The sequence below is a fragment of the Rhinopithecus bieti genome, unplaced genomic scaffold (assembly GCF_001698545.2).
Source record: "Rhinopithecus bieti isolate Rb0 unplaced genomic scaffold, ASM169854v2 scaffold_10589, whole genome shotgun sequence".
Taxonomy (NCBI): domain Eukaryota; kingdom Metazoa; phylum Chordata; class Mammalia; order Primates; family Cercopithecidae; genus Rhinopithecus; species Rhinopithecus bieti.
The window spans coordinates 719,016-741,285 of NW_016807065.1; the positions used below are offsets into that span (position 1 = coordinate 719,016).

Here is a 22,270-nt window from a genome sequence, read left to right on the forward strand (position 1 = left end):
TTATGCCATTCTCCTGCCTCAGCCTCCCGAGTAGCTGGGACTACAGGCGCCCACCACCTCGCCCGGCTACTTTTTTGTATTTTTTTTAGTAGAGACGGGGTTTCACCAAGTTAGCCAGGATGGTCTCGATCGCCGGACCTTGTGATCCGCCCGTCTCGGCCTCCCAAAGTGCTGGGATTACAGGCTTGAGCCACCGCGCCCGGCCGGGTCCCCCCTTCATCTTGATTGAAAGCAGGGAACTCGGCCGGGCACGGTGGCTCACGCCTGAAATCCCAGCACTTCAGGAGACCTAGGCGGGCAGATCACCAGAGGCCAGGAGTTCGAGACCATCCTGGCCAACATGGTTAAACCCTGTCTCTACTAAAAATACAAAAAAAATAATAATAATAAAATTAGCCTAGTGTTGTGGCAGGTGCCTGTAATCCCAGCTACTTGGGAGGCTTAGGCAGGAGAATCACTTGAACCCAGGAGGCAGAGGTTGCAGTGAGCCTAAACTGCGTCATTGCATTCCAACCTAGGCAACAAAAGCAAAACTCAACAAACAAAACAAAACACAACAGGGAACTCATCTCACTGATGGTATTCTTTGCAGTCATACCTGTCCTATGAAGGAGAATACCAACAGGACTTTTCAAGAATTACGATACTCCTCCCACTACTCTCAATAACCTTTGTGACACAGAGAGTGTCTTCTGCTCTGTCAACAAAGGGTGGGGGAGTGGGCTATACAGATGACACATAGTAAATCCAGTGCAACACTCCTGTCTCTCTAGGATTCTCTTCTTCACATTATGCCAGGGAGGCTCTGGCATATGAGCCTCATTAATTATAACAATTTCAGCCCTGAGAACATAAGAAATAGCTTTATTTCAGGGGTGTCCTAAAGAACCTCTCTGATTTTTTTTTTTTTTTTTGGACGGAATCTTGATCTGTTGCCCGGCCTGGAATGCAGTGGCACGATCTCGGCCCACTGCAGACTCCGCTTCCTGAGTAAAAGCCATTCTCCTGCCTCAGCCTCCTGAGTGGTTGGGACTACAGGCACCTGCCACCACGCCTGGCTAATTTTTGTATTGCTTAAACCAGGGTGGGCAGCGGCAGAGGTTGCAGTGAGTAAGATTGTGCCACTACACTCCAGCCTGGGTGACAGAGCAAAAATCTGTCTCAAAAAGAAAAAAAAGAGAGATGTAATATTACCCATGATATTAAAAAAGCTACAAAAGACACAATATTCAAACTATTGACAATATTGTTTAAAAAAAAAAAAAATGATCTCAGCAAGGCGCGGTGGCTCACGCCTGTAATCCCAGCACTTTGGGAGGCTGAGGTGGGCGGATCACCTGAGGTCAGGAGTTCAAGACCAGCCTGGCCAATGTGGTGAAATCCTGTCTGTATAAAAATACAAAAAAAAATTAGCCAGACCTGATGGTGGGTGCCTGTAATCCCAGCTGCTCGGGAGGCTGAGGCAGGAGAATCACTTGAACCTGCGAGGTCGAGGTTGCAGTGAGCTGAGACCGTGCCATTGTACTCCAGCCTGGGTGACAGAGTGAGACTCTGTCTCAGAAGAAAACCAAAAAACAAAATAATGATCTCTCTTTGCACTTGCATTACCTATTTGGATACACGTTTTAATGGTTTTTATTTAATTTTTTTCGAGACAGAGTCTACTTTATCGCCTAGGCTGGGAGTACAGTGGCACAATCATGACTCACTGCAGCCTCAACCTCCCTGGGCTCAGGTGATTCTCCCACCTCAGTCTCCCAAAATTCTGGGATTACAGGCATGAACCACTGCGCCCAGTCTTTAATGGTTTTAAATGTGTATTTAAGTTTGAATAGTGGGTATTTGGTCAGAGATAACCAGTCTCCTCAGGGCACAAAAAGATGAGATATATGAAATTTGAGCTCTTTTAAAGTAGTTTCACTACTCTCTTTAGAAATATAGTTATTTTTTCTTGGTTATGTTTGTCGTTTCCTTCATAAGCCTCTTCCATTGATGTATCTTTCCCTCTGTACAGGACCTGTTCAAACTCAGTCTGTCTCTTGACTGGACGAGGAGGAGGAAAAGTTGAGCACATTGCCAACTGGAGTTCTCCAAGGTGAGTGTGAAGAACATTCCTAGTCAATGATAAGTTCAGTATGTTGGGAAGCATAATGAAGATATATTTAAAAGATGTACTTTGTCACAGAACATGGGACCATTGGACTTGGAAGTTTTAGGGTATCTTCAACTTTCCATATTTCTCCTTTTCATCTAACCCAGACTTCCATGTGGTTTTGCAAATGATCTGCTCTTGATCTGCTCTTATATCTTTTTGGCTTATGATTTTTTTTTTTTTTTTTTTTTTTTTTTTTTTTTTTGAGACGGAGTCTCCGCTCTGTCACCCAGGCTGGAGTGCAGTGGCCCCAGATCTCAAAGCTCACTGCAACTCCGCTCCCGGTTCCACACCATTCTCCTGCCTCAGGCCTCCCGGTAGCTGGGACTACAGGCGGCCCGCCCACCTTGCCCGGCTAGTTTTTTTGTAGTTTTTTAGTAGAGATGGTTTTCACCCGCTGTTAGCCAGCGATGGTCTCGACTCCTGCGACCTCATGATCGCGCCCCCTCTCGGCCTCGCCAAGTGCCGGGATTACAGGCCCCTTGAGCCACTGCACCCGGCCTGCTTATGTTAACGTGTGCTTTTTATCCAGATCATTTCTACTTTCCTTCCCTAATAATACTATTTCTGTTCATTATCTCATTTAATTTCTATAGAATAAATTGTTTAAAAAGTTACTAAATTGCCGGGCGTGGTGGCTCATGCGTGTAATCCCAGCACTTTGGGAGGCTGAGGCGGGTGGATCTTTTGAGGTCAGGAGTTCAAGACCAGCCTGGCCAACATGTAGAAACCCCATCTCTACTAAAATTACAAAATTAGCCAAATGTGGTAGCGCATGCCTGTAATCCCAGCTGCTTGGGAGGCTGATGCAGGAGAATCGCTCGAGCCCAGGAGGCGGAGGTTGCAGTGAGCCGAGATCGCGCCACTGCACTCCAACACTCCAGTCAGGGTGACAGAGTGAGACTCTGTCTCAAAAAAAAAAAAAGAAATTACTAGGTTTAGACCCCAAGTCCTTATGATTGCCAAATATTAGTCATGGATAAACTGTTCAAATCTATGTTTGTTTAATTTTTTTGAGTGTGCTGAATATGAAAAACACAAATGAGCTTTATAATTCTGACTTATTTAACCTACCGTTTTGTTCTCAGACCCTATTTTTTTTCTTTTTTTCTGTTTTACTTCAGAATGGCAAGTTAAAACCAAAGTGTCAGCACTTCAACAACATTTTTTTTGGCTTAAAACATCAAACGGCACACAAATGGTAAGATTAAGATTTCTTATTTACCACACTCAAAAAAGATTGGGAATTCAGTTATAAAGAATCAGCAAAAATGAGAGATATTTGAGAGAGGTAACATTTACTCAAGCAGGAGGAATGTCTCTAGAGCAAGGGTCCCCACTGGCACTGTTTCTATTAGAGTTAGGAACTGGGCTGCACAGCAGGAGGTGAGCGGCAGGTGAACAAAACTTCATCTGTACGTATAGCCATTCCCCATCACTCGTATTACTGCCTGTCTTATTACTCCGCCTGTCAGATCAGTAGCAGCATTCGATTCTCATAGAAGCACAAACCTTACTGTGAAGCACCCATGTGAGGGTTAGATTGTGTGCTCCTTATGAGCCTGATGATCTGTCACTGTCTCCCGTCACCTAGATGGGACTGTCTAGTTGCAGGAAAACAAGTTCAGGTCTCCTGCTGATCCTACTTTATGGTGAGTTGTATAATTATTTCACTATATGTTACAATGTAATAATAATAGAAATAAAGTCACAGTAAATGTAATGTTCTTGAATCATGCTGAAACCGTCCCTGTCCCACCCTCATTCCACCCCTGTTTGTGGAAAAATTGTCATCTATGAAATTGGTCCCTGGTACCAAAAAGGTTGGGGACCTCTGCTGTAGAGGGATACTCTAAATATAATGAATTTGGGGATACCCTAATTCTATCTTAAAACTTGGTGCTTCAGCATTCTCACAAGTACAGATTATCACATATGTAGCTAGATAGATAATAAAAACAATTTCATGAAAATATATAGGAAATATTTCAAGGTTCTTAGAGCAAATGGCACAGGGTTCTTGCAGGTTTTCTTCATTCAACTTGTAAAAAATCCATGGGGCAGCAACTGTATTCATGTAATGAAAATGGCAAAAATTATAATAATAATGTGTCTGATTTCAGATGGGTAAGATCTATTGATAAGTCTGAAAAATCCTTTAATCGTCATTCATCCCTTTATTAACAGGCAGAAATCCACAATGGAGAGGAACTCTGTGACTTTATGGAAAATGGAGAACTCTTCAGTGAACACTCATGCCTTAATGCACACATGGGAACTGAAAATACAGGGGACACTTATGACTGTGATGAGTATGGAGAAAACTTTCCCATGTTACACAACAGTGCCCCTACTGGAGAGACACTTTCTGTGTTGAATCAGTGCAGAAAAGCCTTCAGCCTGCCACCAAATGTTCACCAGAGGACGTGGATAGGAGACAAATCCTTTGAATACAGTGACTGTGAGGAAGCCTTTGTTGATCAGTCACATCTTCAGGCAAATAGGATAACTCACAATGGAGAAACACTCTATGAACAGAAGCAATGTGGGAGAGCTTTTACTTACTCCACAAGCCATGCTGTGTCTGTTAAAATGCATACTGTAGAAAAACCCTACGAATGTAAGGAATGTGGAAAATTCTTTAGATATTCTTCATATCTTAATAGTCACATGCGAACCCATACTGGGGAGAAACCCTATGAATGTAAGGAATGTGGGAAATGCTTCACTGTTTCTTCACACCTAGTTGAACATGTAAGAATTCATACTGGAGAGAAACCTTATCAATGTAAGGAATGTGGAAGAGCCTTCGCTGGGCGCTCAGGCCTTACTAAACATGTACGAATACACACTGGAGAGAAGCCCTATGAATGTAACGAATGTGGGAAAGCCTACAATAGGTTTTATCTACTAACTGAACATTTTAAAACTCACACAGAGGAGAAGCCCTTTGAATGTAAGGTATGTGGAAAATCCTTCAGAAGCTCTTCATGCCTTAAGAATCACTTTAGAATTCACACTGGAATAAAACCTTATAAATGTAAGGAGTGTGGGAAAGCATTCACTGTTTCCTCAAGCTTACATAATCATGTAAAAATCCATACTGGAGAGAAGCCCTATGAATGTAAGGACTGTGGGAAAGCCTTTGCTACATCTTCACAACTCATCGAACACATAAGAACTCACACTGGAGAGAAACCGTATATATGTAAGGAATGTGGGAAAACCTTCCGTGCTTCTTCACACCTACAGAAACATGTTAGAATTCACACTGGAGAGAAACCCTATATATGTAACGAATGTGGGAAAGCCTACAATAGATTTTATTTACTTACTAAACATTTAAAAACACACTGAAGAAAAACTCTGAATGTAAGGAATTTGGAAATCTTTTAGGAATTTCTCATACCATAATTACCACATTTGAATTCACACTGAAGAGAAATCTTATTGGTACGAAGAATGTGGGGAGGCCTTCAGTTATCCCCATTCACTTTGAAGACATGAAAGAACTTGTACTCTCTGTGTCCCCCATAAATTTTAGGAATGTTAGGGCGCCATTGGTCCTCTTTTTTTTTTTTTTTTTTTTTTGAGACAGAGTTTTGCTCTTGTGATCATCCAGGCTGGAATGCAATGGCATGATCGCGGTTCACTGCAACCTCTGCCTCCTGGGTTCAGGCGATTCTCCTGCCTCAGTCTTTGAGTAGCTTGGATAACAGGCGCCCTCCACCACGCCCAGCTAATTTTTGTACTTTATTAGTAGAGACGGGGTTGGCCATGGCTGGTCTTGAACTCCTGACTTCAGGTGATCCACCCGCCTTGACCTCCCAAAGTGCTGGGGTTACAGGCATGAACCACTGCACCCGGCCTTTTTTTTTTTTTTTTTCAGTTGTTGTTAATACACATTCTTCTCAAGCGATTGGATTGTGGTCACAATCCAACATTTGAGAACTCACCCTGGGGCCATACAATATAGGAAACACAGAAAGCCCTCATTATTTCCTTAGGCCTTTTTAAGTATGTAAGATGTTGCAATGGAGAGAAACCCTATTGATATAAGATACAGGCATGCCCTGTAGATACTGCGAGTTTGGTTCCAGACTACCACTATAAAGCGAGTATCACAATAATGAATCATACAAATGTTTTGGTTTCCCAGTGCATATAAGTTAGGTTTACATCATATGGTAGTCTCTTGTGTGCAGTTGTGTTACGTCTAAGTAAAGTACCTTACTTTAAAATACTTTATTGCCAAAAAGTGCTAATGATCATGTGAGATTTTGGCGAGTTGTAATCTTTTTGCTTGTAGTAGGTCTTGCCTCAGTGTTGATGGCTGTTGGTCAGGGTGGCTGTGGCAGTTTCTTAAAATAAGACAGCAGTGAAGATTGCTGCATTGATTGACTCTTCATTACATGAAAAACTTCTCTGTAGCCTGCGATGCTGTTTGATAACATTTTATGCATAGTGAAACTTCTTTTAGAATTGGACTCAATCTCTCAAACTTCGCCACTGCTTGATCAACTAAGTTGATGTAATATTCTAAGTCTGTTGTCATTTCAACAGTGTTCACAGCATCTTCACCAGGAGTAGATTTCATTTCAGGAAACCACTTTCTTTGCTCATCTATACAAAGCAACCTCTCATCTGTTCAAGTTTTTTCACGAGATTGAAACAATTCTGTCAAATCTTGAGGCTCCATTTCTAATTCTAGTTCTCTTTTTTTCCATCACATCCACAGTTACTTTTTCCACTGAAGACTTGAACCCTTCAGAGTCACCTCTGAAGGTTGGAATCAACTTCTTCCAAACTCTGGTTAATGTTGGGTTTTTTTTCTTTTTTTTAGAGACAAGGTCTTGCTGTGTTGTTTTTGCTGGAGTACAAGTGGGTGTTCACCAGCACGATGAGAGCACACGGTAGCCTTGAACTCCTGGCCTCAAGCAATCCTCCTGCCTGTGCCTCCTGAGTAACCAAGGCTCCAGGCACACACCACCACACCTGCCTTAATGTTGATATTTTGGCCTCCTTCCATGAGTCATAAATGTTGTTAATGGCATCTAGAATGGTGAACCCTTTTTGCAAGGTCTACAATTTAATTTATCCAGATCCCGTCAGAAGAAGCATTATTAGTGGCAGCTCTAGCCTTATGAAGTGTATTTCTTAAATAAGACTTGAAAGTCAGAATTACTCCTTAATCCATGGGCTGCAGTTAGCAGACATGAAAACGTTAATCTTGTCTATACCTCCATAAGAGCTCTTGGTTACTAGGTGCATTATCAGTGGTAATATTTTGAAAGGAATCTCTGAACAGTATGTTTTACAGTGGGCTTAAAATATTCAGTAAACCATGCTGTAAATAGATGTAAATAGATACCACAAGGAGATTAGATGTAGCATAATTCTTAACTGGCTCTTGGATTTTTAGAATGGTAATTGAATATTAGCATTCTTTTAAAGTCATCAGCTGCATTGGCCTCTTAACAAGAAAGCCAGCCCAGTCTGGGAAAAGTGGCTTATACCTGGAATTCCAGTGCTTTGGGAGGCTCAGGTTGGAGGATCACTTGAGGTCAAGAGTTCAAGACCAACCAGCACAACGGAGCATGACCCTGTCTCTACAAAGTAAAGAGTCAGCCCGTCCTTTGAAGTCAGATATGGCTTACCTAGAGCTATGAAAGTCCTAGACAGCATCTCCTGAAGTAAGGCTGTTTTGTCTCTGTTAAAATTCTAGTAGAGCTACCTCTGCCAGTTATCTAGATATTCTGGAAATGCTTGCTGCAGCTTCCACATCAGCAATTGCTACTTCACTTTGTACTTTTGTTACGGAAATAACTTGTTAAACCTCACAAACTGATCTTTGCCAGTTTCCAGCATTTCTTCTGCAGTTAATTCACCTCTCAGCCTTCATAGAATTAGAGTTAGGGCCTTGCTCTGGATTAGGTTTTGGTTTAAGGGAATGTTGTGGCTGGTCTGATCTATCCAGACCACTAAAACTTATTCCATGTTAGTGGTGAGGCTGTTTTCCTTTCTTATTATCTGTGTTTTCACTGGAGTAGCACTTTTAGTTTCCTTCAAGAACTTTGCGGCCGGGCGCGGTGGCTCAAGCCTGTAATCCCAGCACTTTGGGAGGCCGAGACGGGCGGGCGGATCACGAGGTCAGGAGATCCAGACCATCCTGGCTAATGCGGTGAAACCCCGCCTCTACTAAAATACGAAGAAAACTAGCCGGGCCGAGGTGGCAGGCGGGCCTGTTGTCCCAGGCTACACGGGAGGCGGCAGAGAGGCCAGGAGAATGGTGTAAACCCGGGAGGGCGGAGCTTGCATGGAGGCCGAGACTCCGGTCACTGGCACTCCAGCCTGGGCCCCGATCAAGAGCGAGACTGCCGTCTCAAAAAAAAAAAAAAAAAAGAAACTTTGCATTCACAACTTGGCTAACTGGCACACAGGAGGCCTAGATTTTGGCCTATTCCAGTGTTTTTTTGTTTTGTTTTGTTTTGTTTTGTTTTGTTTTAGAGACATAGTCTCGCTTTTGTCCAGGCTGGAGTGTAGTACAGTTATAGCCCATTGCAGCCTCAGACTCATGGGTTCAAGTGATCTTCCTGTCTTCTGAGTAGCTAAGACCGCAGGTGTGCACCACCATGGCCAGCTAATTTTTTGTTTTTATTTTTTTTGAAGAGGCAGGACTTTACTGTTGACCAGGCTGATCTTGAACTTAAAACCTCAAGTGATGCTCCCCTATCTGCCTCCCAACACGGTGGGATTACAGGTGTGAGCCCCTGCACCTGGCCTTTATCTTGGCTTTTGACATGACTTTTTCACTAAGGTTAATCATTTCCAGCTTTTGATCTAAAGTGAGAAATGTGCAACTCCTTTTTTCACTTGAACAGTTAAAGGCCATTGTTGGGTAATTAATTGGCCTAATTTCAATATTTGTTGTGCCTCAGGGAATTAGGAGGCCTGGGAAGGGGGGGGAGTGGCCAGTTGGAGGAGTGAGAGCATAGCATTTATTAAGTTTGCTGTCTTCCAAGGTTGTGGTTTGTGCTACCACAAAACAACTACAATAGGAACATCAAAGATCACAGAGCAGCTGGGCATGGTGGCTCACACTTGTAATCCCAGCACTTTGGGAGGCTGAGGCAGGTAAGTCATGAGGTAAGGAGTTTGAGATCAGCCTGGCCAACATGGTGAAACCCCGTCTCTACTAAAAATACAAAAAATTAGCCAGGCGTGGTGGCAGGCACCCGTAGTCCTGGCTATTTGGGAGGCTGAGGCAGGAGAATCGCTTGAATCCGGGAGATGAAGGTTAGAGTGAGCTGAGATTGCACCACCACACTCCAGCCCAGGCGACAGAGTGAGACTCCGTCTCAATAAAAAATAAACAACAACAAAAAAAAATCACAGAGCACCACGATAAGTATAATAATAAGGAAAATGTTTGAAATATTGTCAGAATTACCAGGATGTGAGAGACAAAAGTGAGCACATGCTGTTGGAAAAAATGGTATTACAGATTTATTCAACATGACATTGCCACAGGACTTCTACTTGTGAAAAATATCTGTAAAGTGATGAAGCGAAGTAGCATGCGGTATGTCTAGTTATTGCTGTAGTGGTTTCCAAATGGTGGTTTTCTTTTTTTTTCTTTTTTTCTTCTTTTTGTTGGTTTGCAACGGGGTCTTGCTCTGTTGCTTAGGGTGTGGAGTGCAGGGGCACGATCATGGCTCCCTACAGCCTTGACCTCCTGGGCTCAAGTGATCCTCCCATCTCCATCTCCTGAGTACCTGGGACCACAGGCACATGCTAACACACCCAGTTAATTTTTTTACTTGTAGAGCCAAGGTCTCACTACGTTGCCCAGACTGGTCTCAAACTCTTGGGCTCAAGCAGTCCTCCTGCCTCAGCCTCCCAAAGTGCCAGGATTACAGGTGTGAGCCACTGCACCCAGCCCAAAAAGTGATTTTCTAATTCCATAGTTTGTTCTACATTTCTTTTTTTTTTTTTTTTTTTTGAGACGGAGTCTCGCTCTGTCGCCTGGGCTGGAGTGCAGTGGCCGGATCTCAGCTCACTGCAAGCTCCGCCTCCCGGGTTTACGCCATTCTCCTGCCTCAGCCTCCGCAGTAGCTGGGACTAGAGGCGCCCGCCACCTTGCCCGGCTAGATTTTTATATTTTTTAGTAGAGACGGGGTTTCACCGTGTTAGCCAGGATGGTCTCGATCTCCTGACCTCGTGATCCGCCCGTCTCGGCCTCCCAAAGTGCTGGGATTACAGGCTTGAGCCACCGCGCCCGGCCTCCTACATTTCTTAACTGGAATTTTGTAAGGAAGAGTTATCCTTATTCATTTATTTACCCATTTACTTGTAGGAGCATGTATCATAAATTCTTACTCTATGAGGTATAGTTAGCTACTGTAAATTTGATGCAGATATTTTTCCAGATTCAATAAGTAGGATCCCCATCAAGCTATCTTCTGAATCTAAAAATGTATTCTCCTAATTTTGTGGGTATATAATTATTTTCTGGGGAGCAGTCTGTTCATGGTACGTTTGTCTCCACCCTAGAATCAGAAAAATCTAGTTTCTTTTAATGGAGAATACTATTTAGAAGCTGCAGTCTCTGTGTGGGGTGGTGTTCCTAGGTAATAGTGCCCTGGCTTTTAGGTCCTGTCTGGAGGATGTGGGAAACATACATAATTATCTATACGTATCCACATTGATAACTGTATTTCTATATTAAAAATGTGACCACATGCCAACACTTTTAATTCCACCGCAACACTACTGGGTTATTTCTTGCCTTCCAAATTCCCTTCTCTGTAGCTATCTTTCATCACTTGCAAAAAATAGCACTTGCTCAATCCTAGATTAAAATATAAGCTACTCTCAGAATTGATGACTCACACCACTGTTTTTAAAAATCTGCTAACCAGAATTCAGTTTTTATTCACAGCTCTTATCTTTAGCTCAGGGCATAATATAAAAGCACTAGTTTTAAAACTTACTTGGTCAGCAGCAATCCACTTCTAGGTACATGTCCAAAGGAACTGAAGAAAGCATCTCAATGTGTGAATGCCTACCTGTGTTCATTGCAGCATTATTCAGAAGAGCCAAAAGGTGGAAGCAAAGTAAATGTCCATTGACAGATGAATTGGTAAACAAAATACATACAATGCAATATCATTTAGCCTTAACAAAATTCTGCCATATGCTACAACATGGATATGACTTGAGGACATTATGCTAAGTGAAACCAGTTGCAAAAGGACAAATACCACCCAATTCCACTTACATGGGGTATCTAATGTCAAACTCAGAAGCAACAAAGTACTGCGGTATTTGCCACAACCTGGTGGAGGAGAAAATGAGTTGTTCGATGGGTACTGAGTGTCAGCCATGCAAGATGGAAAAGCTTTTTGAGATTTGTTGTATAAAAATATGCATATAGTTAATAATGTTCGGTACACACAAAGTATGTGAAAGGGTAAATTTTATGTGTTTTATCATAATAAAATTGTAATAAAAGTTACTTGGGTCAATTTTGTGTTTTTTCCCCGTTTATTGTTGAATTTTTATCCATTTGATAGAAAGTTCATTTCAGTAATTCCTGTTCATTTTCCATTTTGTGTCACATTGTTATCCTTGTTGATGTTTTTTAAATTAGATATATAAAACAGGCCAGGCACGGTGGCTTATGCCTGTAATCCCAGTACTTTGGGAGGCCAAGGTGGGTGGATCACCTGAGACTGGGAGTTAGAGACCAACCTGGCCAACATGGTGAAATCCTGTCTACCGTAAATTATTATCCTGTATACCGTAAAAAGACGGCTGGGTGCTGTGGCTCATGCCTGTTATCCCAGCACTTTGGGAGGCTGAGGCAGGCAGATCACAAGGTCAGGAGTTCAAGACAAGCCTGGCCAGTATGGCGAAATCCCGTCTCTACTAAAAATACAAAAATTAGCTGGGCATGGTGGCAGGTGCCTGTAGTTCCAGCTACTGAGGAGGCTGAGGCAGGAGAATGGCGTAAAACCCGGGAGGCGGAGCTTGCAGTGAGCTGAGATCTGGCCACTGCACTCCAGCCTGGGCGACAGAGCGAGACTCTGTCCCCCCGCCCCCCCAAAAAAAATTGGTTAGTAAAAAATAATTTAAAACAATGACTAGCTGTGTCAAATCTTAATTTTAATAAGTAATCTAGGTATAATTAAAAATTAAAGTAGGTAACTGGAAATGGATTGTTTATAAATAAACTTCATGTAATTTAAAATCTTAAAGTTAAATAATACTCATATCCAAATAAGATATAAAGCAAACAAATTACTGAATAAATATAAGTTCATTCTTGGCTTCTTAAAATTTCTTTCTCTACAAAAAAAAAACAACTTTTTTTTTGAGACGGAGTTTCACTCGTCACCCAGCTGGAGTGCAATGGCATAGTCTCGGCTCACTGCAACCTCCACCTCCCAGGTTTAAGCAATTCTGCCTCAGTCTCCCAAGTAGCTGGGATTACAGGTGCCCGCAACCACGACAGGCTAATCTTTGTATTATTAGTAGAGATGGGGTTTCAGTATGTTGGCCAGGCCGGTCTTGAGTTGCTGACCTCAAGTGATCCACCTGTCTGCCTCCCAGTGTGCTGGGATTACAGGCATGAGCCACCGCACCCAGCTGGCTTCTTAAAATGTCTAAAAAGACTAGATATATTTTGTCTATTACTCAAAATACAAATTTAGGAAAAGCAATTTTGTACAAGAATCTTATGTGGTAAATTTTGTCCTAACGTAAAATGATTGGTTGTACCAATATAAAAAGAGAAAACTGTAAGACTAAGACTGAAAGTTTAAGAAAATGGTTAAGTGTCTAAACAATTTGAATAGGATTTATGAAAGATAGGCCTTACGGACAGTTTAATGTATGATTGTGTTGGCTAGGATTGAAAAGAAATTGTACATAGGTTTGGTTTTTTTTTTTTTATTTCCCTAAAAAACAGTGGTGTTCTGTAATCCCAGCACTTTGGGAGGCCGAGGCGGGCGGATCACGAGGTCAGGAGATCAAGACCATCCTGGCTAACACGGTGAAACCCCGTCTCTACTAAAAGTACAAAAAACTAGCCGGGCGAGGTGGCGGGCACCTGTAGTCCCAGCTACTCGGGAGGCTGAGGCAGGAGAATGGCGTGAATGCGGGAGGCGGAGCTTGCAGTGAGCTGAGATCCGGCCACTGCACTCCAGCTTGGGCGACAGAGCGAGACTCCGTCTCAAAAAAAAAAAAACAAAAAAACTGGTGTTGGGTGCACTGATACAGGACCAGAGTCTGGTCCTCTATGTTGAAAACAAACTTTTTTTGGACACGTTTATCTGTGCTTAATAAATTTGCAAGACGTTTCGTTTGTTCTAAAATCTGTTAGCAGCCATCTTCTAAGCTCTAATTTCTATTTCTGCCACATTTTTTCCGAGATTGATTTAATTTCTGTAGTTTTCAGGTTTTAAATACTATCCTTGTCATTTAAAACCATAATTTTGTTTATCGAGGTGGAATTTCACCCAGTTAAAAAAATTTGTAGAGATGATGATATGGTTTGGATATGTGTCCCTACCCAAATCTCATGTTCAACTGTAATTCCCAATGTTAGAGGTAGGGGCTGGTGGGAGGTGACTTGATCATGGGGGACAGATTTCTCATGGGTCATTTAGCACTACCTGCCTCAGTACTGATAGATAGTGAGTTCTTGTCACTCGATTTGGTCATTTAAAGGTGTGTAGCACCTCCCCCTCTCTCCTGCTCCTGCTTTGGCCATGTGACGTGCCTGCTCCTCAGCCTTCTGCTACGATTGTAAGTTTCCTGAGGCCTCCCCAGAAGCCAAGCTCATGCCAGCAACCTGCTTCCTGTCCAGCCTGCAGAACTGTGTCCCGATTAAACCTTTTTTCTTTATAAATGACCCACTGTTAATTATTTCTTTATAGCAATGCGAGAACAGACTAATACAGATGGCATCTTGCTATGTTGCCCAGGCTGGTCTCAAACTCCTGGCCTTAAGTTATTCTCCTGCCTCAGCCTTCCGAAGTGCTGAGATTACAGGAATGAGCCACCATAAACAGAACCAGCCAATTTGTTGAGGTAGAGTTTTGGTTTTCAGATTTCTCATTGATATCTCAGAGGATCAACTTTTCTTGCATCTCAATGTATGACATTTGCAAGTCATACATCATTGCCTTCTTTTTTTTCACATTGAGAAGGCCTGGGATGGTGACTGTCTCCAACTTTTTTGTCTGCTCCTGTAAGTTTTTTCTTTGGTTCTAAATCAGTTATTATGGCCGGACACTGAAATATTTATCATCAGGGCCTAGAAAAGCAATGTATTTCTTCTGTATAACTTGATTCTGTATTCTTGGCTTTTCTTGATGTATCTAAATTGTTACACGCATAACCTGGGACATACTGCTAACTAAATTCAAGCATGCTTTTCATCTGGTTCAACTTCCAGGTTATTTTTATTTTTATTTTATTTTTTGAGATGGATTCTCACTCTCTCACCCAGGCTGGAGTTCAGTGGCACAATCTCAGCTCACTGCAACCTCTGGCTCCTGGGTTCAAGTGATTCTCCTGCCTCATCCTCCTGAGTAGCTGGGTTTACAGGCGCATGCCACCAACTGCGGCTAATGTTTGTATTTTTAGTAGAGAAGGGGTTTCACGATGTTGGCCAGGCTTGTCTCAAACTCCTGACCTCAAGTGATCCACCCACCTCGGCCACCCAAGTGCTGGGATTACAGGCGTGAGCCACCGTGCCTGGCCAACTTCCAGATTATCGAAATGAGCTTCACATAAGGAGAAATAATCACACTGTAGAAGGTTTTCTTTGCCTTTTGGTAGCTGGTCTAAGAAAGGTTTTACAAGAAATTATCGAGATAATCTCCTGTGTTGCCTTTATTAAGTTTTTTTATCACTTAAAACACACACACACACACACACACACACAAATCTGGTTGGGCATGGTGTTTCATGCCTGAATCCCCGCAGTTTGAGAGGCCAAGGGGATTGGAGGCCAAGTGGGAGGATCGCTTGAGTTCAGGAGTTCGATACCAGCCTGGGCAACATGATGAAAGCCCATCTCTACCAAACACACACACACACACAATTAGCTGGGTGTGGTAACGTGTGCCTGTAGTCTCAACTACTCAGGAGGCTGAGGTGGGAAGATCACTTAGGCCTGGGAGATCAAGGCTGCAGTGAGCTTTTGTGCTGCTGCACTCCGGCCTGGGCAACTGAGTGAGATGCTGTCCCCCATCTACCCCAAAATAAATAAAAAGAAACAACAAAAAACTGGGCTTTAAAAGAATTCATTTTTTCCCAGTAATTCTCTATTGCTGTTAATGACTTTTGATTATTACTGTATTTACATAGATTACTAACAAGTGACCTGTTATTTTAATCAAATGTTTTGAGCCTTTTAACATCTTTGACAAACTTCCCCAAATGCAAATTCTTTTTATTTTATTTTATTTATTTATTTTTGAGACAGAGTCTCGCTCTGTCACCCAGGCTGGAGTGCAATGGCAAGATCTTGGCTCACTGCAATCTTTGCTTCCTGGGTTCAAGTGATTCTCCTGCCTCAGCCTCCCGAGTAGCTAGGATTACAGGTGTGCACTATGACGCTTGGCTACGTTTTGTATTATTGGTAGAGGTGGGGTTTCACCATGTTGGCCAGTTTGGTCTTGAACTCCCAACCTCAGTTGATCCTCCTGCCTTGGCCTCCCAAAGTGCTGGGATTACAGGTGTGAGCCACCAAGCCTGGCCTTCTTTTTTCTTTCTTATTTTTTTGAGATGGAGTCATGTGCTATTGCCGAGGCTGGAGTGCAATGCCATGATCTCAGCTCACTGCAACCGCTGCCTTCCAGGTTCAAGCAATTCTCCTACCTCAGCCTCCCAAGTAGCTGGGATTACAGACACCCACCATCGTGCCTAACTAATTTTTGTATTTTTTGTAGAGATGGGGTTTCATCATGTTGGTCAGGCTGGTCTTGAACTCCTGACCTCAGGTGATCCATCTGCCTTGGCCTCCCAAAGTGCTGGGATTACAGGCATGAGCCACCATGTCTGGTCTGTTTTTATGACTTTTATTCAAAAGATTGTTCTTTGCTCAAATGTTTTGTTTTTTTGGAATTAAGAAACTGTTCTATCTTAACTTACCTCTAATATACATCTGTTTGATAAAGTATACTTTTTTGAGCCAGGGTCTCGCTCCGTCACCCAGGCTGGAGTGCAGTCATGCTGCTGTAGGACAGGCAAGCTTCAAATTGGGACTTAGGCCATGAGGGTTTTTGGCTTTGGCCGGGAAATAATTCAGGGTGAGCTGATGATAGAAGAAAGAGGCTTTATCAAAGAAGCAGTGTTACAGCTCTGGTGGTGTTACAGCTTTGTGACTGCTCTTATGGGGAACCTCATAGGCAGTGTGTTGAGAGTAGCAGCTTAGAGTAGCAGCTCAGGGCAGTTTGCAGTCATATTTATACCTACTTTTAATTACATGTAGATTAAGGGTCAGTTTATGCAGAAATTTCTAGGAAAAGGGTGGTAACTTTGGTCATCGGGTCGTTGCCATGGAAAGGGGTGGTAACTCCTGGGTGTTGCCGTGATAATGGTAAACTGACATGGCTCACTGGTGGGTGTTTCTTATGGAAAGCTGCTTCTGCCCCATCCCTGTTTTAGCTAGTCCTCAATTTTGTCCAGGTCTGAGCCCCACCTCTGGAGTAAAATTCTGCCTCCTACCTCAGTGTGCTCACTGCAGCTTCAGCCTGCTGGGCTCAGGCAATCCTCCTACCTCAGCTTCCTGAGTAACTGGAACTATAGATGTGCGTCACTGTGCCTTGCTAATGTTTAATGCCTGCCCCAGCTGCCTGGCTTCTCCCTGCTGTCCACGCTTCCTCCTATCTTGGAGCAAAGTCAGGCCAAGCCGGCTCATCATGAACAGCGGGACAGACATGAGAGAGTCCCGGGGGAAAGGGGTAGGTCCCTGGTAAGGTTTCTCCTTCTGGCCAGGGAAGACCTGAAGGCTGGTGGCCGGGCCGCCAGTCCCACGAACTGGAGTGGTAACTGGTGCCTTTTCCAGGCCTGCCCATTTACCCGTGGGCAAATTGGCATGCACTTCCTGCCCTCTGAGGCTCACAAAGTCCCCCTGGCTCAGCTAGAGCTGAGCAGACAGTGCCACTAGCAGAAGAGAGGAGGCTAGTGTCTCTGCTGAGACCCTCAGAGACCCGCAGAGACCACCGAACAACTTGCCTGAGAAGAGCTACCCTCTCCAGTGCCTCCTCTCTGCTGAGAACTGAACACTCGACGAACAACCTGCCTGCCCACAGAGGGGAGCTACTCACTGTGGGTCTCCTCTGAGCTGTTCTTTTTTTTTTTTTTTTTCTTTCTTGAGACAGAGTTTCGCTCTTGTTGCCCATCCTGGAGTGCAATGGCACAGTCTCAGCTCACTACAACCTCTGCCTCCTGGGTTCAAGCGATTCTCCTGTCTCAGCCTCCCAAGTAGCTGGGATGAGAGGCATGTGCCACCACACCTGGCCAATTTTGTATTTTTAGTAGAGATGGGGTTTCTCCATGTTGGTCAGGCTGATCTTGAACTACCATCCTCAGGTGATCCATACACCTCGGCCTCCCAAAGTGCAGGGATTACAGGCGTGACCCACTGTGCCCAGCTCCTTTGAGCTGCTCTAACACTAAATAAAGCTCCTGTTCTTCTTTAGCTTGGGCAAAAGTACCACAGGCAACAGGAGTTTTCCAGGGGAAGATAATTGACACCTCAAAGATCCCACAACAGTAATAGTCAACAAACATTGGCTACCCTTACATTTTTACAACTAAATATTAAAATTTGAGATAAAACCATTAGAATCAAAGGAATATAATAACATTGGCATGAGTAAATCTATGAATGGCACAGAAGGATTTAGAAACTGATACAGGTATATATAGGAATTATTGTTTTAAAAAAAAAGGTGAATGGCCGGGTGGCGATGGCTCAAGCGCTGTAACTCCCAGCACTTTGGGATGGCCGAGACGGGTGGATCACGAGGTCGGAGATCGAAGCCATGCCTGGCGTACACGGTGAACCCCATCTCACTAAAAAAAAAAAAAAAAAAAAAAAAATACAAAAACTAGGCTGGGCGAGGTGGCGGGCGCCTGTAGTCCCAGCTACTCGGAGGGCTGAGGCACGGAGAATGGCATGAACCCAGGAGGCGAGCTTGTAGTGAGCTGAGATCTGAGGCCACTGCACTCGCAGCGCTATGGCCGACAGAGTGAGGCTCCCCGTCTCAAAAAAAAAAAAAAAATAAATTAAAATATAAATAAAATAAAATAAAATAAATAAAGTAGAAAGGTGAATGGCCGGGTGCGATGGCTCAAGTGCCTGTAATGCCCAGCAACTTTGGGGAGGGCTGCGAGACGGGCGGATCACAGAGGTAGCGATGATTGAGACCATTCCTGGCTAATATCATGGTGAAACCCGTCTCTACATAAAAAAAATAACAAAAAACTAAGCCGATGCGAGTGGGCTGGGCGCCTGTAGTCCCAGCTACTCGGGAGGCTGAGGCAGGAAGAATGGCGTAAACCTCGGGAGGCGGAGCCTTGCAGTGATGCCTGAGATCGGGCCAACTGGCAACTCCAGCCTGGGCGACAAGCGAGACTCTGTCTTAAAAAAACAAAAAAAAAAGTTCTGGACTACCAAGTATGTGTGTGTCCATAATCAATTCAAATAGTTTATTGTCATAAAATTTAGGAGTACAAATTTTTAAAACTTTGGACCGGTTTTTCTTTGGTGCTTTTCCGCGGGTGCGCTCAAGCCCTGGTAATCCCCAGCACTTTGGGAGGCAGAGACCCGGGCGGATCACGAGTCAGGAAGTTCGAGACTATCCCCTGGCCTTAAAGAACACCCCGGTGAAACCCGACCGTCTCTATCCGAACAAAATACAGAAAGCGCTAGCCGGGCGAGGTGCTGGCGCGCGCAATAACACCAGCACTCGGAGGCCTGAGGCAGGAGAATGGCGTAAACCCGGGAGCGGAGCTTCGGCAGTGAGCTGAGATCCGCCACTGGCAGTCCAGCCGGCGCGACAGAGCGAGACTCGCCGTCTCAAAAAAAAAAAAAAAAAAAAAAAGAAAAAAAAAAAAAAATTTTAAAAACTTTAAGAGTACAACTATTATGTATCCATAATGATTAAAAAAAATTTTTTTGAGATGGAGTGTCACCCAGGCTGGAGTACAGTGGTGCAGTATTGGCTCACTGCAACCTCCGCCTCCCGGGTTCAAGCAATTTTCCTGCCTCAGCCACCCGAGTAGCTGGGATTACAGGTGCGTGCAACCACGCCCAGCTAATTTTTGTATTTTTAGTAGAGACGGGGTTTCACCATGTTGGTCATGCTGGTCTTGAACTCCTGACCTTGTGATCTGCCCGCCTCAGCCTCCCAAAGTGCTGGGATTACAGGTGTGAGCCACTGTGCCCGGCCCAGTTAAAAAAAAAAAAATTAATGAGGTAGAAGTTCATATCAACAGGTTAAAGGTAATGCATTAGCCTGGTCTCACACTGCTCTAATTTATAAAGAAATTTATAAAGAAAAGAGGTTTAATTCCACAGGCTGTACAGGAAACATGGCTTGGGAGACCTCAGGAAACTTTCAATCATGGCAGAAGGTGAAGGGGAAGCAGGCAGGACTTCACATGGTGGAGCAGGAGAGAGAGAGCACAGGGGGAGATGTTACACACTTTTAAACAACCAGTTATCCTGAGAATCCTATCACAAGACTGTGCTAGGGGGATGATGATAAACCATTAGAAACCACCCCCATGATCCAATCACCTCCTACCAGGCTCCACTTCCAATGCTGGGGATTACATTTGGGTGGGGACCCAGAGCCAAACTATATCAGGCAGTTTCTCTCAATAAGTGGTGCTACAAAAATTGGCCCTCTTTTTGGATGAAATAAAATTGGATCCACTACTCCACACTACATGCCCAAATACATTCAATTAAAAGATATATATGTGTGTGTGTGTGTGTATGTAGGTGTATATATACATATATATATATATATATATATGCCTCTTCTCTATTATTATACACTTTGAAGGCGAGGTTAATTAAGTGCTGTTGTGAGGTTTGAGGGTCAGAATCTAATTTTTGGAGCTTTTTCTAATCTTGGGAGCAGATTGGGTAATAAAATGCATATTGAGAATAAGAAGGCCTTGTGGCCCCTCTGGGTCTAGGGTGGTAAAGTGTCTAAAAGTTGTTGCCAAACAGGCCATGAACTGGACTAGGTTTTATATTTGATGAAAAGAGCCTAAATGCTAACTGATTTGGGAGAGGTCGGATGAAGAAAAAGGAACATTAACCTTGACTATGCCTTCAGCTCCAGCCACCTCTCCAAAAGGAAATTGTTGTGCAGATGGGGGAAGGCTAGTCACAGAACGAAACCGTAAGCCGGACCAGGTGTGAGGAGGGGAGGCGATAGAAAGATGATAGGGCGGGGAGCAGAGGCTGAGGAAGAATTGGGACCTGGCTCAGCTTGGTGAGGAGCAGCCTGGGGAGGAGGGGAGAGGTCAGATGGGTCTGCAGAAAAGGAGGATTCAAAGGACTCAGAGAGGAAAGAAAGAAGAAAGATTTGCGATGAGTCGCACTGGGAGCAGAGACTAGGGAGGGACCGATGTGTAAACAATGTCTGGATGTTAGGCACCTCAGACCATTTGCCCATTTTATGACAAATATTATCTAGATCTTGTAGGATGGAGAAATCAAAAGTGCTGTTTTCTGGCCATTTAGAACCATTGTCAAGTTTGCATTGGGGCCAAGCAGTGTTGCAGAAGAAGAAAAATTGTTTAGGTTTTAGGTCAGGTGTGAGTTGAATAGGTTTTAAGTTCTTGAGAACACAGGCTAAGGGAGAAGAATGGGGAATGGAGGGTGGAAGTTGCCCATAGTGAAGGAGATAAGTTTAAAGACAAAGGTAGAGACACAGAGAAGGCAGTGGGGTGGGGGTGAGCACCCAAAGCAGGCATCCCTGCAATTGACTTGCCACCAAGGGAATGTGGGTGAATGACCAAGGCAGGAGTCCTGGGGGTGATCAGACACCAAGGGAATGTAGGTGAATAATCAGGCAGGCATCCCCACAGTGATCAGCCACCAAGGAAAGACTGTCTTCCTGAGTCTGTGATTGGTGCCACAGTTTTGGGTCCACAGATAAAATGTGTCTCCTTTGTCTCTACTAGAGAGGAAAAATAGCTGGAATTGGAAGGACAGGGAGATTGAAGGGTAGTGAGAGAGGCTGGAGAAGAGAGTGGAAAGACTGCTTACCCAATTTGAAATTGGTGAGATGTTCCTTGGGCTGGTCTAAGGATCCGAGGATCCGAGGCTGTAGGTGGAGCTCCTCACAGAGTGAGGGTGAGGATGGGGGCCGGTCTCCTGAGGGAGTCCCCCGTCCTGGGTTTTGGAACCAAATGTTACACGCATCTGTGTGTAGAGATCACCACAGGCTTTGTGTGAGCAACAAGGCTGTTTATTCACTTTGGTGTAAGTGGGCTGAGTCTGAGAAAGGAGTCAGCAAAGGGAGATGGGGTGGGGCAGTTTTACAGGATTTAGGTAGGTAATGGAAAGTTAGTTAAAGGTGGTTATTTTTTGCAGGCAGAGGCGGGGGTCACAAGGTGCTGGGTGGGGAACTCCTGAGACTTATTGCCCAGGAGAAGAAAGTCACAAGGTCAAGAGATCAGTTGGGGTGGGGCAGGAACAAATCACAATGGTGGAACATCGTCAGTTAAGGCAGGAACTGACTGTTTCACTTCTTTTATGGTTCTTCAGTTGCTCCTGGCCATCTGGATGTATACATGCAGGTCACAGGGGTTATGATGGCTTAGCTTGGGCCCAGAAGCCTGACAAGGAGTTCAAGACCAACCTGGCCAGCATGGCAAAACCCTGTCTCTACTAAAAATACAAAAATTAGCAGGGTGTGGTGGGACGTGCCTGTAATCCCAGCTACTTGGGAGGCTGAGGAGGAGAATCGCTTGAACCTGAGAGGCAGAGGTTGCAGTGAGCTGAGATGGCTCCACTGAACTCCAGCCTTGGTGACAAAGTGAGACTTTGTCTCAAAAAACAAAAAAAAAAAA

At 44.0% G+C, this 22,270-nt stretch overlaps 1 protein-coding gene across 3 annotated transcripts in view; it reads left to right on the plus strand.

Annotated features, from left to right (window-relative positions):
* ZNF121 (zinc finger protein 121) overlaps positions 1-5,815 on the plus strand; it is a 22,300-nt gene extending 16,485 nt beyond the window's left edge. For 2 of the 3 annotated variants that reach the window (XM_017879869.1, XM_017879870.1), the window contains 3 exons: positions 2,015-2,095; positions 3,277-3,353; positions 4,340-5,815. In XM_017879869.1, the coding sequence (XP_017735358.1) occupies positions 3,351-3,353; positions 4,340-5,509 (1,173 nt within the window). In that variant the 5' untranslated portion in view covers positions 2,015-2,095; positions 3,277-3,350 and the 3' untranslated portion in view covers positions 5,510-5,815. The remainder of the gene's footprint in view (positions 1-2,014; positions 2,096-3,276; positions 3,354-4,339) is intronic. The other variant, XM_017879871.1, reaches the window with a different exon arrangement.
* The last annotated feature ends 16,455 nt before the right edge of the window (positions 5,816-22,270 follow it).